General features: G+C 34.3%; 2 protein-coding genes across 4 annotated transcripts; one reads left to right on the forward strand and one right to left on the reverse strand.

Annotated features, from left to right (window-relative positions):
• The first annotated feature begins 238 nt into the window (after positions 1 to 238).
• On the forward strand, positions 239 to 12233 carry LOC107864171 (dymeclin). Of its 2 annotated transcripts, none has more exons than XM_016710457.2 (18): positions 239 to 750; positions 3850 to 4089; positions 4839 to 4902; positions 4982 to 5111; positions 5237 to 5381; positions 5734 to 5973; positions 6066 to 6150; positions 8543 to 8645; positions 9154 to 9279; positions 9351 to 9464; positions 9884 to 10002; positions 10120 to 10207; positions 10292 to 10405; positions 10496 to 10585; positions 10726 to 10845; positions 10939 to 11030; positions 11277 to 11334; positions 11979 to 12233. In XM_016710457.2, exons 1-18 carry the CDS (start codon positions 558 to 560, stop codon positions 12057 to 12059), a joined length of 2202 nt encoding a protein of 733 aa, XP_016565943.2. In that variant the 5' UTR covers positions 239 to 557; the 3' UTR covers positions 12060 to 12233. The 2 variants fall into 2 exon arrangements, with proteins under 2 accessions (XP_016565943.2, XP_016565944.2); XM_016710458.2 differs by having other exon boundaries at positions 10313 to 10405.
• A 2041-nt stretch (positions 12234 to 14274) lies between these two features.
• LOC107855151 (early light-induced protein, chloroplastic) lies at positions 14275 to 16255 on the reverse strand. 2 transcript variants are annotated; one of them, XM_047409159.1, is made up of 3 exons: positions 15832 to 16255; positions 15000 to 15083; positions 14275 to 14798 (listed from the first exon to the last, which is right to left on the reverse strand). In XM_047409159.1, the coding sequence occupies exons 1-3, from the start codon at positions 15982 to 15984 to the stop codon at positions 14442 to 14444; spliced, it is 594 nt and encodes a 197-aa protein (XP_047265115.1). In that variant the 5' UTR covers positions 15985 to 16255; the 3' UTR covers positions 14275 to 14441. The 2 variants fall into 2 exon arrangements, with proteins under 2 accessions (XP_047265115.1, XP_047265116.1); XM_047409160.1 differs by lacking the exon at positions 15000 to 15083 and having other exon boundaries at positions 15832 to 16157.
• Between the last annotated feature and the right edge of the window lie 2138 nt (positions 16256 to 18393).

Consider the following 18393-nt stretch of genomic DNA (forward strand, 5'->3'; position numbering starts at 1 on the left):
ATCTAGCTTCTCAATTTTTATTTTTTTAAATTCATTTTTAGCCCTTTTTATTTTTTATCAAATATCTAAAAAAATTAAAAAAATAATTAAAATTTAATTTGACCAAATTTTAATCCTATCCAAGCACCCCCAATGCTGATCCCAACACTGGATTGAAAACCCCAAAAGAGAAAAAAACAAATTCAATGAGTGAAAAAAGAAAATCCAAATTAAAGAAAACACTAAAAGGGCAATTATGTAAAAGCACATAAAATTTCTAAGTCTTTTCTTTATCCAACAAAAGAAAAAAACCCAAAGAGATTGCTGTGAAAAGTCCTCTCTCTCTCTCTCTCTCTCTCTCTTCTTTCCTAAGCCACTCTTCTCTCAGATCCGCAGCTCCCAACAAATTTTTCATCTCAAAATGCCATTGAAACCTCTCTATATCCTCTCTACGATCTCGTAAAATTCGCAACTTCCAAAGGCTCTACAATATTCTAGAACACTCTAGAATATATATTAACGCCGTTTAATTTCCGTGTGTCGGTCGGTCGGACGGAAGGAAGGAAGGAGTAGTGTGAATGGGGGGAGTACCGTCAACGCCGAAATTCGGTGGTGGTGGAAGGCCACATGAAACGGCGGAGTACCTAATTGGAGCATTTATAGGCGAGAAATCGTTTCCTCTTTCTTCTGATTACTGGCAGAAGCTTCTAGAACTTCCTCTTAATCTTCATTGGTCTTCAAATCGTGTTCATCAAGCTTGCATCCTCTTTGGTAACCTAACTCTCTCTATTTTTTTTTTACTTGGACACCTTTTGTTTGTGGAGTATGTTATTATTTGTAAGAAGAAACTGTGTAGTTACTCGCATATACTCGATCTCGTTTTTGAGCGTTGGATTATATGAAGTTTGACGAACATTTTGAAATGTACTTATTCGTCGTATTGATATGAGAAAAGTTGTAAGTTATAGTACTTTCGGTGTAGTTTTTGAATATTTAAACTTTGATTTTAGAATATCGAAATAATATGATTTAATTTAGTTTTGTGAAGTAGTCAAATTGGCTCTGGAGGAGTGGAACATGACAGCTATTTTGGACTGGAGGGAGTATTAGGTTCTGAAAATTAGTAAAATTTACTCTGGAGAAGCGAAACATGACAACTATTTTGGAATGGAGGGAGCATTAGGTTTTGTTAATTGGTGCGTCGAGTATCTGAAATGTTGTATAGAAACTGTTATTGACAATTGTAGTTGATGATTGAAAGATACTTGGATATTAACATGTTACCTAGTACCTGATGTCGGTATTAGGTAACTCTGTCTACCTAGGCAAGGATAGGTGAAAAGAGATCACCTAGTGTTTTTGGTCTTTGCTAGGATTTGAACTTGAGGTCTCATGGCTCTCGGCTGACTTTATGGACCACTAGGCACACCCTTCGGTGCTGTTTTCTCAGTTGTTGAGGTACTTTATTAGGTTGGAAGTACCAAAACCAATAGAAATGGAAATGGACAAAAAGGATCATAATGTTCATGTGATTCTTACCGCTGTTTATGAAATTTGCACAACTCTGTAGTTGGCTCCTTTTAAGGATTTAAAGGCTTAGTGTCTGTACTATCTGTTTAGGCAGTTAGATCTGAAGCCATCCCTCAAATTGCTACTTGGGGGAGCTCTATGCTGAGTATTCTTGTGCTCCTGCGTACTCTATTTAATGTGGAAAGTAGCTTAATCATCTCGCAATCCTAAAACTTGAGCTGGTCACAATGTAGATGTTAAAAGAAAAATGCTCTATGCCATTAATCCCCCACAGATGATCTTTTAGAACTTTTTATATGCAGTTGTCTGTCGGTTCTGAAATTTCGGTCCATTGCGCTTCCCCAGAGCCGGAGAAAGAATTCTCTGACAAAGATTTCCTAATGGATTTTGGTGTCTGTTTGAAATGGAAGAAATTGCAACTTATAGTAATTTCCATGTTGAACTTCCCTTCCAAAAGCGAATCATTATATCTCCACTTGAAGAGCAAAATCTGCCAAATTGACCCTTGTAAAATTTAAACGGAGTGAAATTTTAGGAGAAACCGAATAATTTAAAGTTCGGTTAATTATTGTTCGAATGTGGTGGAATATTGTGCAGTTTAATTTAAATGTGGAGTATAACATGGCTTCAATGTCCACTTACATATACTGAAAAATCTTAAAATGATGAATGCTTTCTGTGAGCTACAATTGGATCAACAGAAAACTTTGAAAGGGACAAATATGTTATTGGATGTACTTGCTGGTTACTGGTTCCTAGAATGGGACCTTCTTTTGATATTTACTCTGAACTATTTTCAAAGTAACAAAGTTGACCGAAGAAAGTGTTACTCTTTGGTGTTGGACGACTTTGGTGTGTGTTGTGAATCTGTTTGGAATACAATGGCTATTAGCACAGGGTAAAGGACCTGGCGCTACGGAGGAATTCAAAAGAAAAAATAGAAGGAGATATGAGAATAGCATCCCTAGGCAGTCATGTGGACAAATATTAAAAAAACACAGGGCATTTGATGGAATTTGGAACTCTTTTGAACATATCGGAGGAACTTTGTTTTTTTAATTTTTTGTTTTAATTTTTTTGAAGCGCTTCTGGCATCCTACTTGTACTGATGACTGAGTGCTTTTTTTTAGAGAACCATGTCTTTTGAAAGGTTCTCTATTTGGTCTGCATCTTGTTGTGGAGTTTCCCCCAACTTTTTAATAATTTTTTTTAGATACCCCATCTTTTTAATAAAAATCTCACCTTTATTAGGGAAAGAAGGTACAAAAGGTCTTGCATCAAGCTTGTGCAGTACCTCAGCTACATGATTAAGACCATTTGTGTGAAGATGTAGCTAGAAGATGGACTGCGTAGGAATACATTTGATTTCTGTTACATTTAAACTGATGTTATTACTGAAATTCTTGTGTAATAATTTAATAGAACAAGGGTGATGATTAAAATGAGAATTGATATTGGCTATGGCCTGGAATACAATAGTAGAAGTTTTCCTATAGAGAGTATACACATAATTGAAGATCTATTACAGTTCAAGCCCCTAGGTGAAGTTACTATGGAACTCACAAAACTTTTTCCTGGAATTATTTATTTAAACAAGAACTTCTAGTCCTGAAATTTTGAGCTAATTCATGCAAATTGCTTAATTATTTAAGTTAGCTCGTTTTCTTATTGAAGAGTAGTGCAAAAATTAAGTAATGCTTCTTGGTCCTCAACTTACAGAGAGTGTTAACTTTTTGCCAATGCAAGTAAAAATTTACTCTCTTTTCTGCATCCTCGTGCTTCATTATTTGCAGAGGGCTGCTTTGAAGAAAAATGAACTTAGTACTTATTTCCATGTAACATTATTTAGAGCTAAGATTCTTTTTGATAACGTGATGTAAGCATGAAAGAATTAGGTACATTGGAGGGTGAAACATAGTACTCGTTCTACTTCTCAACAACAACAACATACCCAGTGAAAGCCCACAAGTGAGATGTTTTCACACCTCATGCATTGTTTATTGGGTTTGTAAGTATTTTCTTGCTTGTGTATAGTTATCAGTTATAATGACATAGCTGCAGTGGTTGTAAGAGGTCGCTTTTACATCTTTTATGACATGTCAGCAGGCTATTGGCACTATCCAATATAAACTCTTTATCTGACCCTTCTATTGTGTATCTTTCTGTAACTTTCCTGTTTGATTTTTCTAGATCCAATTCTTGCTCATGAATGGGAAATTGATTTTGACACTTATCCCCCCGACCCCACCCCACCCCCAAAAAAAAAATCCTCTTTGTTTTGATGGGTGGGGGATGACTAGCTCACTTATATGATCTAATTCTATCTGTTGTTTCTTGCAGCTCAGAACAACTGTTACACAAGGCATCTTGGGAAGATTTTAATTCACCTGTCGTGGTGCTTGCAAGAGTGTGTTTCTATGTCGGATGCATCTTCATCAGCTTATGTGAAAGCTCTCAATGCAGTGTACGTCTCATCTGTTTTTCTGAAGCACCTCATTGAGAATGCTAAGACCGACAACTTTGAAGATCTGTACTTGCCTCTGAATGAAAGTGAGGAAATTCCAAGTAACGCCCCTAAAGGTAATGCATGCACAACATGGTTTGCTAATTTTTGTTTAGTGGGAATTTTCTGATTTTCTTATTCATATGCTAATTTCATTTTACAATTTCGTTATTTTCTTCTAAATATATCTTTTTTCTCTTCTGTGGGGGAGAGCAATTGGAGTATGTAGCCACTTAAGTGGTCACTACGCTATTTCAACCACTATGAATGGAACAAAGTGTACGTGTATGCTATTTGTTCAAAGATTTAATCGTGGATTCCTTTTCTATTTTATTTTATAAGGTCGATCTAGTTGTGTCTTTGCTTCTCAACATCATTTAAACAGTGTGTAGTCTAATTTATGAAAGTGTCACTAACTATTCTACAATCGCTTTTGGACATATATTAGGGTAAATTAAGAATTTTCCTGTTATTTATTTATGGATGAAATTGAGCAATACGCTTATAGTTACCAAATGATTGTTTGAGATTCTAAGTTATATCTCTTGTAGTGCTGACTTCAGTAAGATAGCTTTCACAAGTTGTTGAAGTTGAGGCATACCTTTGTAATGACCAAAAGATTCTTTTTTTATTCTAACCCGTATCTCTTATAGAGCCTACTTCAGTAGGATAGCTTCATAAGCTGTTCTTTTGCCTGATTTTGATCTGATCGAGTCTGAAACATTTGGGAATATATGTTGTTTAACATTCCCGCTTACTTTTTGTGGAATCCAAGTCCATTACTTCCTAACACTTACCGCCATTCGTCTTTCTTTTTCTTTAACAGAACAGAGTATTGAACATCTTGTCGTGAATAGTGTGCTTAATTTTCTTGGCAGAGTAGATGTAAGGTATGTTGATCTTTGTGCAATAAATATCTTCTCACATGGCTTGCCAGTTGTTTGCCTAATACTGTGATTTTTCTGGCAGCTCGGATACACATCTTCTACACTACGAGTTGCTTAATTTTATGCTCGTCGCGTTATCAACTCAGCTTCTTTCTGGGCCATCACTTGGAGCTGATGATATTCATCCCTTCTTTGATGCAGCAATGTCTCAGGTCATCATTGATTTCTGTCCGTAGATATGTGTGAAAAAATCGAGATCTTATCAATTTGCTTGTATATTTGCTGCGAAATTCCTTGACAAGTCATTAGCCACTTCTGAATGTATTTTTGTCTGCAGCCAACTTCTTTAGTCAATCTGGCTATTCGTAAGCTGCTTCTTAACTACATCACACGACCACGTTTCCCTTTGAAGGCTTCATCGTATTATATATTTTCAGAAGGATATCAGCCTGGAGTTCTACAGAGAGTTGGCTCTGTTGCAGGTAGGACCCCCCTCCCTCCCTCCTCCTAACCACATCTGTTCCCTCTTATAGCATTTAGGATCTCATGGAAGTGTAGAAATCTGCATCCATATGATCTTTATATTAACTTGCTAAGCACAATTTTGGCTCTTTTCAGCTATGTATTGCCTCATTTCCAAATGAATATCCATTGTGTAAAGTTATTCTTGTTGCTTTGATCATTTATGCAGCATTTCGTTGTCAAAAGATGATCCTAGAATTGTTGAATTCTTCTATCCCCAATTCATTCACTTATTATGCCTTGCCTCTTGTTTAGTCACTGTGCTGTCCTATCATTCTAAATGAAATTTCTGCCGTTTCCATTGACTTGCAGCAAATCTTGTGCTGCTGCCGTTGAATTTATTTGCCAGTTCAAGTAACGAAGCTTCCAGAAGCCCATTGGCCGACAACAGTCTTAATATTTTACTCATCCTTGTTCATTACCGCAAATGTCTTGGCATGGACCATTCAAAAGATAAAATCGACTACAGTAGTCCAGATTATCTACCAAAGGAAGAGTCCTTTTTTGAGAATCCTTACTGCAAGGCCCTTGAGAATGCTCGGGATATTGAATGTTAGAACGATTCCTTTTTTGTCCTGGTGTACCTTTTGCTACTTCATGAATTCTGTTCATGATTATAAGCTTCTTTGTGTTCTCTCAAGCAGTTGATCGTGTTGATGTTGAGGGGAATGCACATGGTGGTTCGGTTGTGAGATTACCCTTTGCTTCTCTTTTCGATACCCTTGGCATGTAAGTGTTAGTCTATCTCTCTTGTTGATTTAAGGTGACAACTAAAAGTTATGTACAATATTAACTCCTATTTTGTTGTGAAAATTAGCTATGCATGAGTTAACTGTGACCTTTCACATCCCTGTGGCGGAGAAGATGTTCTATCATTTGGGTTTAGTCAATCCTTTTAATCTTTTCATAGTGAAATACCCTTAAAACTATTTCCCCATTGTTATAAACTATTTTCACAACCTTTATTTTGGATGTATTATTAATCGATTAACCTAGAAGTGTAAATTGATCCAGTTGTACTTGAAGTCTTGTAACCTTAGATCAATCCAACCGTACCGTGCTTTTGGGAGGATGACCATCTTTAGGTGGTCATACCTTTCTTTCAAGTTATTCCATAAAACTAGTGGATCCTTAATGATGAGATATTCAAATTTCAGAACTTCATCAAGGTGTTAGATGCAAGAATGTCATTGCTTTAGCATAACCTTGGTTGGATGTTTTATTTTTATCCTTAATGGTGTTTCCAAGACCCATTGCATCCAAATGCAAGACAACAAGGGAGGTGTTAGGCAACTCGCTGGTTTCGAGATGGGTTTGGATTTTAGCATCCAACACCCATGAGAGGTAGTTTTTGCCCCAAAAACCAAGGGCAATGAACTCAAGTTTTGTAAGATTAACCAGAGATAAGTGAGAAGAAAAACCATACATTAGTTTTCAAAATAATTTCTTGAGATAGTAGGGCATCTTGCTGATAACATGTTATAAAACAAAGATAATATAGAAGAACTGTGCAATTAACTAAACTAGTAATCGCAAGAGAAGGCAAACATTAGGAAGAAAGTGGTTTTCTTCTTCTTTTTTTCTTGATGTCTCAAATGGGAAGGCAAAACTTCCTATTTATAGGAATTTTATTTCTCTCACAACTTGTGCAAATTGATTTACAACTTGGATGCAACTAACATACAACTGACAAATAGAAGTTGTATATTCACTTTAAGTACAAATTGTACAATTTACACACTAGAACTTGTCAAAATAGTTTATAACACTCCCTCTTGTATGTTTTATTAATAGACAATTTACCTCGTTAAAGCCTTAAAAAAATAAAAAATCCAGTGAAGGAAATATAGTACACATATCCAGACTCTAGTAATACAAATTGCTAGTTGTCTCACTTAAAAGCCTTACTAGAAAAAGCCAACAACAACAACATCATACCAAGTATATTCCCACATAGTGGGGTCTGGGGAGGGTAGGAGGGTGTAATGTACGCAGTCCATACCACTACCTCAGAGGTGAGGTAGAGAGGTGGTTTCCGATAGATCTTCCTCGAGACCAAACAACATAGGAGAAGACATAACATAAGAACAAGAAACACAGGGTAGTGACAAAGCAACAGACAGTAGCAGAAGCAAGGTTATCACCAAATAATACCACCAACAATCTGCTCGAAACCACAAGCCTTACTAGAAAATGCCAACGGGATAAATACCCTGCATCAACATAACCAACAAAATAAGTACCCTAACCACTTGTACGTAAAATGATAATTCAACTTGTACTTGCAAGTTGTATCTAGTTGTGGATCAACTCACACAAGTTGTGTGGTGAGAGGAAAATTTTTTCTGTAAATGGGAAGCTTCGCCTATAATTTGTAACATACCAAAAGAAAAAGAAAGAAGAAAACATTCTCTTCCTATTACTAGTTCTAGTAAATTACTTAGTTCTTTTATCTTTGTTTTGTAACACACATTATGATCTTTATTTTTCTTTTTGATAAGGAAAGTGAAATTTTATTAATTTATCAGCATATGTAGTGTGCTGGTATGAATAATCGAATAGCACAAAAAAAGGTTCTCACAGATTATGTAGAAAACTAATAGTCTATCATGACTCTGTATTGTGACAATCATATACATCTGCCATGCTGGTGTAAGTAAGTTAAAAAATACAATTAAACATAAAGACTAGATAGATACATGGTCTTTCTTTGAGTTGCTCTCTTCTCATTTTATGCACCAAATTGTCGCTGATATTGCATTCCAAACTCCTGAATGTAATACCCTACAGACCTCTTCTTTGACAACCTTCTAGAAGCTCCAATGTGGCTCTTGGCGTGGTCCTCTTTAAACCCAAATGTCGAAAAACATGTCCCAAAGCCGTGCAGTATTTTTGCAATGCAAAAGAAGATTTGTGTCTTCTGGCTTCTCTTCACAGAAGGGGGCATCTACTACAACTGATCACCCCTCTTCGGTGCAAAATTTGTCTATGTTAACATGCATTGTCTACTTGCACGTTATGATGCATAAAATATCTTTATTTGTATATTTGATGATACAATTGTTCACATACATTATTTGGCTCTGGTTATGAGTAAGTGAGCTTGCAACTATGTTTTCAGGTGCTTGGCTGACGAAACTTCCGTACTTCTGCTTTATTCACTTGTTCATGGGAATTCAGATTTTCTTGAGTATGTGTTGGTACGGACCGATCTGGATACACTGGTAAGAATTGATGGTTTATGTTACATTTTAATTTCTTGACTGAATAATGGCTGTTGCTTGTCGGTATCAACCCAAACCACTGTGTAAGGAAATCAACTTTCAGGAGAAGACATGATGGATAGGAAGTGTATTAAGCAACAAAAGTGTAGCTTGTCATAGTTTGATCTCTTTCAACTGCTTGCGCTGCAAGTTGCTGTATTTATGGATATGAGGTCTTAACAATAATATTGGGACTATGATCCTTGTTTTTTCCATTAGCGGATACTTGGTTATTTATTTGTTTGATGAAGAGCAGATACGTAGTTAGCTAGTAACATATTTTTCTTATTTAGTTCCCAACTGTTCTTTTTGGAGAATCTACTTTCCAACTGTTCTCACGTTTGTAAAAACAATTTCTTGTCTCTGAACTTGAGCTCTACTTTGGTTGTCGTGTGTACATGTTCATTGTGCCTTTGTTTTCCCCATCGGTTAGAACTTAAAATCTTACCCTGTTTAAATAAATCAACAGTTGATGCCTTTGCTCGAAACATTGTATAATGCACCAAGAAGGACATCCAATCAGATATATATGGTGCTGATTATCCTCCTTATACTAAGCCAAGATTCCTCATTCAACGCCAGCATTCATAAACTGGTAAGTAAAGAATCTCTCTGCCTTTGTGGTATCTAAGTCATGGACTGTCTTGATTCCACATCTTTCTGCAGGTGCTGCCCAGTGTTCCATGGTACCAAGAGCGGGTTCTTCATCAAACCTCTCTTGGTTCTCTTATGGTCATAGTTTTGACGAGGACAGTAAAATACAACCTATCTAAGTTGCGGGTATGATATAAAATATTTATTGGTTCATTATTGCACTTTCTTTATTTTGTGCTCTCTCTCTGCTGTTCTTTCTCTCGTTTTTCTCTCCTTGGGCGGGAGGGTAATTGTTTCTTAATATTTCTGTCAGTTCCACCATATATAGTTGTTTAACAGTCGTAACTGTTACGTATATCCTCATATTTTTAATGATCTATTGATACATCAATTTGAATTGCTATAATGTGCAATTTGGGTAGAGCAATACACCTACATGGAATGGACCCTTGACTTCGGTTGAGCTTGGGGTGCATAGTTAAAGTTCCTCCTCTTTTACCATAAAGTTTCTCTTGTGATTGGTAATTTATTGATATGTTACATGATGAAGCTGATCAAACCATGAAAGCTGACTTCAAGTGTGTGTTTTCTGATGCATTTAACAGGATGTTTACCTTCATACGAATTGCCTTGCAACTTTAGCTAATATGGCACCTCATGTCCATCGCCTTAGTGGTTATGCATCACAACGTTTAGTGAGCCTATTTGACATGCTTGCACGCAAGTAAGTTTCTTGTTCCTTGTGTTTAGTAGTGAGCTTAAAGTGTTTGGTTGATTGATTGTTATTTTGAGCTTGATCTTGGTTGATTGATTGTTATTTTGAGCTTGATCTATAATTTAGGTACAACAAATTGGCAGAGACGAAAAATGATAAGATGCATGTGCCCAATGGTGAACCAAAGGAAGTAAATAGTCTCCAAGAGGACACGGTACTTCGCTCTAGGCATTTAGCATCAACTCTTTCTTTATTAATTGCTCTCATCTTTGCATAATTGGTACTTGATATCATTAAGGTTATGCAAATGTTTTTGCAGGCAGCTGAGCTGCATATTTATACCGACTTCTTAAGAATTGTTCTTGAGATACTAAATGCAATTCTGACCTATTCCTTGCCGCGGAATCCTGAGGTATCAGCACATTCAGTCTTCTATAGTTGTTTGTTCATGAGGATTATTTGCTTGTTGCAGCTCTTATTAATTGCATTCGACAACTGGCAGGTTGTTTACGCAATTATGCACAGGCAGGAAGTCTTTCAGCCGTTCAAAAGTCATCCACGATTCAATGAACTGCTTGACAACATATTTATGGTGTGCTTATTCATTTGTGCATTTGCAGTTCCTATGTTTTTGAAAAGGGGTTCCCTGAAAGTGGGACATCCTTTCTATTCACTGTAAACAGTTAGTTCGTGTTGTCTGGAAAGCATTATGATTTGTGATATTATTTCAAGGTTTTGGACTTCTTCAACAGTCGCATGGATGCCCAGAAGATGGACGGGGAATGGTCTGTGGAGAAAGTACTACAAGTGATTATTGTTAATTGCCGATCTTGGAGGGTTGACGGACTAAAGGTAGAATGCTAATTCATTTAGTAGTCCTGCCAATTTATGATGAATTGATTGTATCTGATGATCATATACCGACTTTGATTTTGTTGGCACCAGATGTTTACCCAATTGCGTTTCACATATGAACAAGAGAGTCATCCTGAGGAGTTCTTCATTCCATATGTGTGGCAGCTGGTGTTGTCTCGAAGGTTGGTTGTTTTTTATAGTGAAAAACACATGCTCTTTGTTAGAGTATCCTTTAATGCCATGTGGTTTTCCAATTTTTATATCTTTGTTTTTCTAAATGATTTGTTTTGAAAAATGTAATAATCTACCATATATTGATTGAATCATATACCATGCAAGTGGAATCATCCTCTTATACCTACTTCATTTGCGGTGGAGGATGTAGATTTTTCCAATCTGTAATTCATTTTTTTTTTTGTTTTCGGCAGTGGTCTCAACTTTTCTCCTAGCAGCATAAATCTTTTCCCAGTTGATCTTCCTCTCCAAGTAAGTATGCTTGCTTTCTGCACTTGATGTGACCCATCTCATGGTTGGGTTGGGTGATTTTGATAGGATATTTTCTTGACCATGTTAGAAAGTTTTCAATAATATGGCTTGTTTTTGACTGAATTAATATGGTTTGTTGTGCTGGATTTATGTGCATTGCTTTCTCTGTTTATTACCTTTTCTTTTGTATTTCTAAGTGTGCGTCTCTCCCTTTTCTGTTTGTGGTTGTTAATCTACCTGTTCTACCTGTCCGAAGCCAACGCTTGTATGATTTTTAATCATATGAATCGATTAATTATATGAAAATAAAAGTGACTCATTTAATTCTTTTCCTGCTCTGAGAACTGTCAATCAGCATACTTAAAAATCCCATGTCCACAAAAAATGGCACAAGCAGCTTGTCCGCGTGGAATGTCACATATATGTTTCTTTGGGGTCCTTTTATGACCCCTGGAGAATTTGTTCAGCATTGCCGCTCGAAATTATTTGTTTGCTCTTTTTTCTGTTTCATTCAAATCTACGTGACATTAATGTCGAGCATGATGTGTGTTCTTTGAAGATTGAAGTGTTTTTACTGGTAACTAATTTTCTGATTATTGTAGTTTTGAGGAATCTTTCTCTGAATCATTCCATGTGTGAAACAGGGTAACAAAGACGAGGAGGCTGAAAAGCCTCAGAATGGTGACATGAAAGGAAATGAATTAAAGATTGAGGTACCAGTTTGACGGATTGTGATCCTAGAAGACTACGTTGTGTATATACTACATACATGTATCCATAGATCTGTATTCTTGTCATTCTTTTCTGTTCATAGCTTAAGAGTAGAAGACTTCTACATACCAAGTGAACTGAAATATCAGTAGTATTATAAATAAAGGTATTGGTCAACTTTTAAGTTATGATTTAGTTCTACAAGGTAAAACAACTCTCATCCTATCAATTTTGAAGATGCAACTATACCTGCTTACACTTTTGGCCGAGTGACCAAGAAGTGCCTGTTGAAGTAAGCGGTTTTTGGTGGTTGTCAATAGTAAACTGCATTCAGTATTATATCTCCCTTGTGAGGCAAAGCAGTGTGAAAAATGTAAGCGTATAATATGATAAACGTATTAAAAATGTAGTATAGTTTCTTGTAGCTGAATTACTAATATATTCTGGACTATGTCTATGTCCCTTAAGTGTTTACTTTTGTTTTGCACGAAGAATATTATTATTAACATGTCGAGATCCAAGTTCGCATCGACGCTCTGTTAGGCCCCATTGTATGTTTGTATTCCGAAAATTGCTGCTGTCGAGGCAGCGCAAGCACTCTTGTGGTGCTGCATGACACTGCACATCAACAGCAGCATACCTACGGGTAAATTCACAAGTGTGTTTGAGGGAGAGTGGTGCATACACTATCATGTGAAGGTAGAGAAGTTTCTCGACTCATAAATGCGACTAGCACATTCAAGTAAACTAAAACAAGAGTAGCAAATATGCTAATTGATTTGTTTTATTCCACCAAATATTGTTTACAGCAGCAATAAGTATATAAACAACAGATTAACTTTTAATAATCAGTTCATATCCACTCTTATGGGGCCGTTTGGTTTGCGGGACTAGAGTCAAATAGTTCCGGAATAAAAATGTAACTCACTCGTTTGGTAAATATTTGGATTAATTCCGGGATAAGTCATCCATCCAAATGATGGGATAATAATTTCAAGACTATTTTTCTTTGGTATAAAATCATACAAGGACCAAAAAACTCTCATTTTCATTTCTCTCTCTCTCACACACATATATTTTATATATATTCATAAATAATAAATTATGTTTAATTAACGTATAATATATTTATAGATAAATTATATATATTAATAATAATTAACAAAAATGGTAAACTATATAATAATTATGTTTTGAATGTATAATATATATTATGAACAGTATAATATATTATGAACATAAATATATATAAATTAGATATTCATAAATTATGTTTAATTAACATATAATAATTCATTAATTATGAATATAATACAACAACAACAAACCCAGTATATTCCCACTTAATGGGGTCTGGGGGGTAAGATGTACGCAGTCCATACCTTTACCTCTGATGAAGTAGAAAGACTGTTTCCGAAAGACCCCGGCTCAAGGCACAAGATATCACACAAACACATAGTAAAGCACAGAAGCAGATGACATAACATAAATACGGCACCCATAAGGAATATAAAACAGAGGAAAGCAGAGGAAAGCACACAAATTCGTAATAAGCATGGAACCCTGAAAAATTATGAATATAATATATTACGTAATTACATAATATATAACATATAATATTATGAATATATATATAGGTTAATTATGTTTAATTATATATATATTATGTTAATATATTTAATTATATTTAATTATATATAATTTAATTATATATAACATAATATATAACGTAATATGTTCTCTCACACACATAAATTATGTTTATTTAACGTAATATATTCATAAATAAATAAATTTTATATAATATACTGTTCAAAATGGTTGTAAATATATAAATTATATTTATTTATATATTTTAATTTCTCTAAAAAATAATAAAAATTTTAATTTAACGTAATATATTCATAAATAAATAAATTTTATATAATATACTGTTCAAAATGGTTGTAAATATATAAATTATATTTATTTATATATTTTAATTTCTCTAAAAAATAATAAAAATTTTAAAAATGAATATTTAAAACTTAAAAAGAAATATATACATAAAAACAAGTTAAAATATGAAAAATATTTTGATAATCAATCAATTTGTTTCACAAAATTATTCTATACATATTACTTTAAATATAACAAATCAAAATCAAAACTCGACATAATTAAACCCAGCAACGACCCCTAAGAGTTTCATACTTGGAAGAGGCCAAACTAAAACAAGAGAGTAGCAAATATGCTAATTGATTTGTTTTATTCCACCAAATATTGTTTACATCGGAAATAAGCTTATCAACAACAAAATTAACTTGTAATAATCAGTTGATATACACTCTCCAAGAGTTTCAGACTTGGAAGAGACCACCTCCTTTAACATATTCAGTAAACACTCTCCAAGAGTTTCAGACTTGGAAGAGACCACCTCCTTTAACATATTCAGTAAAAGCTAAAGCAACTAATCCCAACATAGCAAATCTTCCATTCCAAATCTCAGCATCAGCACTCATAAACCCACCAGATTTAGACTCAGCAGTAACTCCTTGGAACAGTGGGATGATTGAGGCCAAAGTTAGCAACACACTTGATCCCAAGAACCATAATAATCCACCACTGGATAACTGTGCAGACAGATCTCCACCGTTGGCTAGCTCCACACCGATGGCCGCTACGAACCCGATCATTGCTAGCCTGCCGTTGATCCTCTCAGGTGCCGGACCACTGAATGAGAATAAGTCGAAGAAATCTGTGCTTGACTTCGGCTGTTATGCAAGGACACGAATGGAGAAAAAAATGTTAAATTAACGTACATCGTTTAGAAAACTTTTCATATAATGATAAATGTTGGAGATCTTGCATCTTTATTTTGAGTTGAAGTTCTATGCGTGTACCGTGCAAAATATACAATCATGCCACCAAAAAGAAATGCTTAATGTGAACTTTTAAAGAACAAAGATACCAACCTTTGCAGGAGGAGGTGTTAGCTTTGGTGTAGCAGCAGTATCAGTTGTGCTGGGGGTGAAAGATTCCTCTGATTTTTCACCCTCCTTCATTTTTCAACAATATAATGGTTAAGGTATTTCCTCATTATCAAGAATACTTTTCAAATAATGACGTTCTGCTTAGCTTTTATTCTCCCTATTTTTTTAACTACTATATATTTGCAGGATCATATTATTCAAAAGCCAAACCATATTAAAGTACTGTTTTTTTGGTTTTAAAAAAAAGGCTACTACGTATGTATGAAACAGATCAGCTTAATATTTTATGACTATAATATGAATTTCCCGAGTAGGAATTTTTAAAAGTAAAAAGTGTCACGTGCTCTTCCATCTCATTATCGGTTATATTTTTCTTTTTCATCCGTTTCAAAAAAAAATGTTAAAAAGAGTGTGCTTATTTTACAATTATTCAATAATATTAAAAGTAAAAAGTACCACGTGCTCTTCCATTTCAATTTATCGGGTGTATTTTTCTTTTTCATCCGTTTCAAAAAAAAAATAAAATGTTATACAAATATTTACTTCTTTGATAACTATTTAATAATATTATTTCTATTTTATCCTTCCTAGCTCATAATTAATAAGACAAGACAATTAAAAAATAAATAATCCAAGTGATTTCTAAGAGAATAATTCTGTAAATTTTATAAAATCATCATCCAATCAAAAAAGACAAATGAAATGAAATAAAACGGAGGAAGTAACTATTTCTTGGTTTAAGAAGAGGATACTAGATATATATAAATCAATGGCATAAAAATAAAAAGAGATTTAATAAGTTTGGTGCACTGACCTCAGACATGCACTTAACGCGAAGACGTGTATTCCTGTGAAGGCGTGGCAAGTAAGAGCTTGGAACAAACTGATTCAAGCCATTTCTACTTTGTGAAAGACTTGTAACTGGACTTCCCAATATCATGGATTGCATAGCAAATGAAGTTGTCATGTTATTAGTTACCTCTCTAAAACCCAAAAGGAATTAGAGTAAATGCTTTATAGAAGTGTTCTTGAGTGATCAAACAAATTATCTCACTTTGATATGGAGGAATGGTTGCATATGCAAGAGTTGGTGGGGGAATTTATAGTGGAGAAGACAACAAAAGGGTGGATATTTATGAAGCCACGTAATTTGGTTTTAAGCCTCTAAAGATACATAAGTCACGTGGACACATTGAGCTTTTTGGAAAAAGTAACAGGGTGATGTGGCCTACCAATTCACCCCAAATATGTCGAGAACCTCCTAGAACTATCAGACTTGTTTACTTGTGTGAATTGGTAATTGGTAGTGAAATAGAAGGGGAGGGGGTTACCTAACAAAAGTTGTGTAGGGGTCATTTTTAGGAGATAAAATTTAAAATTAACTTTGTTCGTGTGTGATACGAGGTATAATTAATTTTAAAATTATTTTATTTTATAATTTATATTATATAATCTATATTTATAATATATTAAAAGTGTGAAACCCTTACAAAAGTGAATCGAACTTTTTGTCTTTCGTTAAAAGATTTTGCAATAGACAAAATCTTTTTTCACCTTTTTTTCCTCTAAATATTATTTATTAAATTAAAGACTTCTAAAATATATAGGAAGAACCTTGATTAAATAAATACATGAAAAAAATTAAAAATTCTAAGATAGAAGAGGTTCTAAAATATATGGAAAGAAATTAAAAGTATAATTATACATCTAATAATATATATTTTTCAGAAAATAATAAACTATTATTATTTTTTGCAAATTAAATGAGTCCTACCCACAAATAAATATTTTTTATATATTTTTTACAATTTTAAGTCGATTTAACATAAAAAGAAAAGTTTTAAAACAAAGCTATGTTTATTTTTGCAATATGTACTCTGCCAAAGTGGTTTAGCAAAGGAGTCAACAACAATTGTGGTGATGGTAGAGTAAGCAAAAGAATTGCAAAAATTAAAAGACTTTTGGAGGTAAAACTTTGTCTTATATTTTCTTATGCGGTCAATTAGTTGCACTTGTCACAAGTCTGCAATGTTGAACAAGACTATGAGAAGGAAAAACTGAGTAAGAAAATTGCAAAACTCTCTAGGGGTGTTGCCGTAATTCAGGTTATTGATGATGCACTTATTTTAGGATGATGTCTTTTTCGTTGTTTTAATGTGAAGTACATAATTCTTGTTGTAATCTGGGATTGTGAAATATCATGTTGGTGTACAAACTGAAACAGAACTCAAAGAAAAGAAATAGAGAGTAGAGGATGCACTCAATGCGACGATGATTTGTTCACGTGACTATATAATTCTAGCGTCAACCACTATAATTCTACTGCGGTAATGAAATTGCTCTTTGGTAACCGAAGGCATTGTAATTGGTGGTGGTGCACCTTATTTCGGCTTGCTGCCAAAGTTGAAGACATTAAAGGAACTCTTGATAATGATCAACAAAGGTTATATTAATTTTTAGTTCATTGAGGAGGACTTCTTGTACTCTTCTACCATAAGCATTTGTATATGTTAATGTTGGTTTTCTGTAGGAGTATGGCATTTAAATCAGTTTTCATGAATATTATAGATAGGAGCCGATATTGTCAAGAGGGCTTTGCGCTATCCTATGCAGTTAATAGCAAAGAATGCTGGTGTTAATGGAAGTGTTGTAATTGAAAAGGTATGACAGAATTGAAATTGGTCTTACTGTTTATGTCAGCACATTGTATGAGAGTTAAAAGATTCATTGACTGGGTATAAAATTGAAATTGGTCTTGAGGGAAACAACTGGTGAAGAGACAGATAATTTTAACAATATGTACAGGGAGTGTAGCTACTAGCTATGACACGTCAAAAAGAAAATTAGTTAAAGTTTCCTTTTCCCTATATTATAATTGAAGTGGGATTATATCTTTATACACAAAAGTTTGAATCATTTTAGAAAACTATCTAAGTAAAATTAGTTTTATTTAAGACATTTTTTAGCTTTGAAGTTTTAAGATTGTTTCATCTCGCTATACTCTCAAGACTTTAGTTTTTAGAAGGTAAGCATAATAATTTTATACTATATTAGTATTAGATTTTATTTTTGACTTTATCAATTTTCTTTGTACAGTTTTGATTTAATTATACTATTTTGATATCTTGATTATCATATAGTTTGTTTTAGTCACACGTGCTGTCACGATCCAAATTAGGGTCTGGCCGTGACGGACATCCCGAACCATGAAGGCCCGAAACGTCATTCTCTATCTGATAATCATGCACAACATTCATATAATAAAAGAAGATGCGGAAACATAATCTGCTACGGAAACATGGTCAATTCTGAATTCAACATAAGTTTGGAAACTGTAAATAAACTACATCTAAATAACATCTGACTCAGTCTGGGA

This window comes from Capsicum annuum, chromosome 3 (genome assembly GCF_002878395.1).
Source record: "Capsicum annuum cultivar UCD-10X-F1 chromosome 3, UCD10Xv1.1, whole genome shotgun sequence".
NCBI lineage: Eukaryota > Viridiplantae > Streptophyta > Magnoliopsida > Solanales > Solanaceae > Capsicum > Capsicum annuum.

Excerpts from the sequence above, each read along its gene's own strand:
- LOC107855151 (XM_047409159.1), bottom strand. The coding sequence starts at position 15,984 with ATGACAACTTCATTTGCTATGCAATCCATGATATTGGGAAGTCCAGTT. Across the intron at positions 15,084-15,831 it reads GCGTTAAGTGCATGTCTGAG|GAGGGTGAAAAATCAGAGGA; the intron begins GTCAGTGCACCA and ends TGAAAAATGAAG. Across the intron at positions 14,799-14,999 it reads TAACACCTCCTCCTGCAAAG|CCGAAGTCAAGCACAGATTT; the intron begins GTTGGTATCTTT and ends CTTGCATAACAG.
- LOC107864171 (XM_016710457.2), top strand. The coding sequence starts at position 558 with ATGGGGGGAGTACCGTCAACGCCGAAATTCGGTGGTGGTGGAAGGCCA. Across the intron at positions 10,208-10,291 it reads ATAGTCTCCAAGAGGACACG|GTTATGCAAATGTTTTTGCA; the intron begins GTACTTCGCTCT and ends GATATCATTAAG. Across the intron at positions 11,031-11,276 it reads CAGCTGGTGTTGTCTCGAAG|TGGTCTCAACTTTTCTCCTA; the intron begins GTTGGTTGTTTT and ends TGTTTTCGGCAG.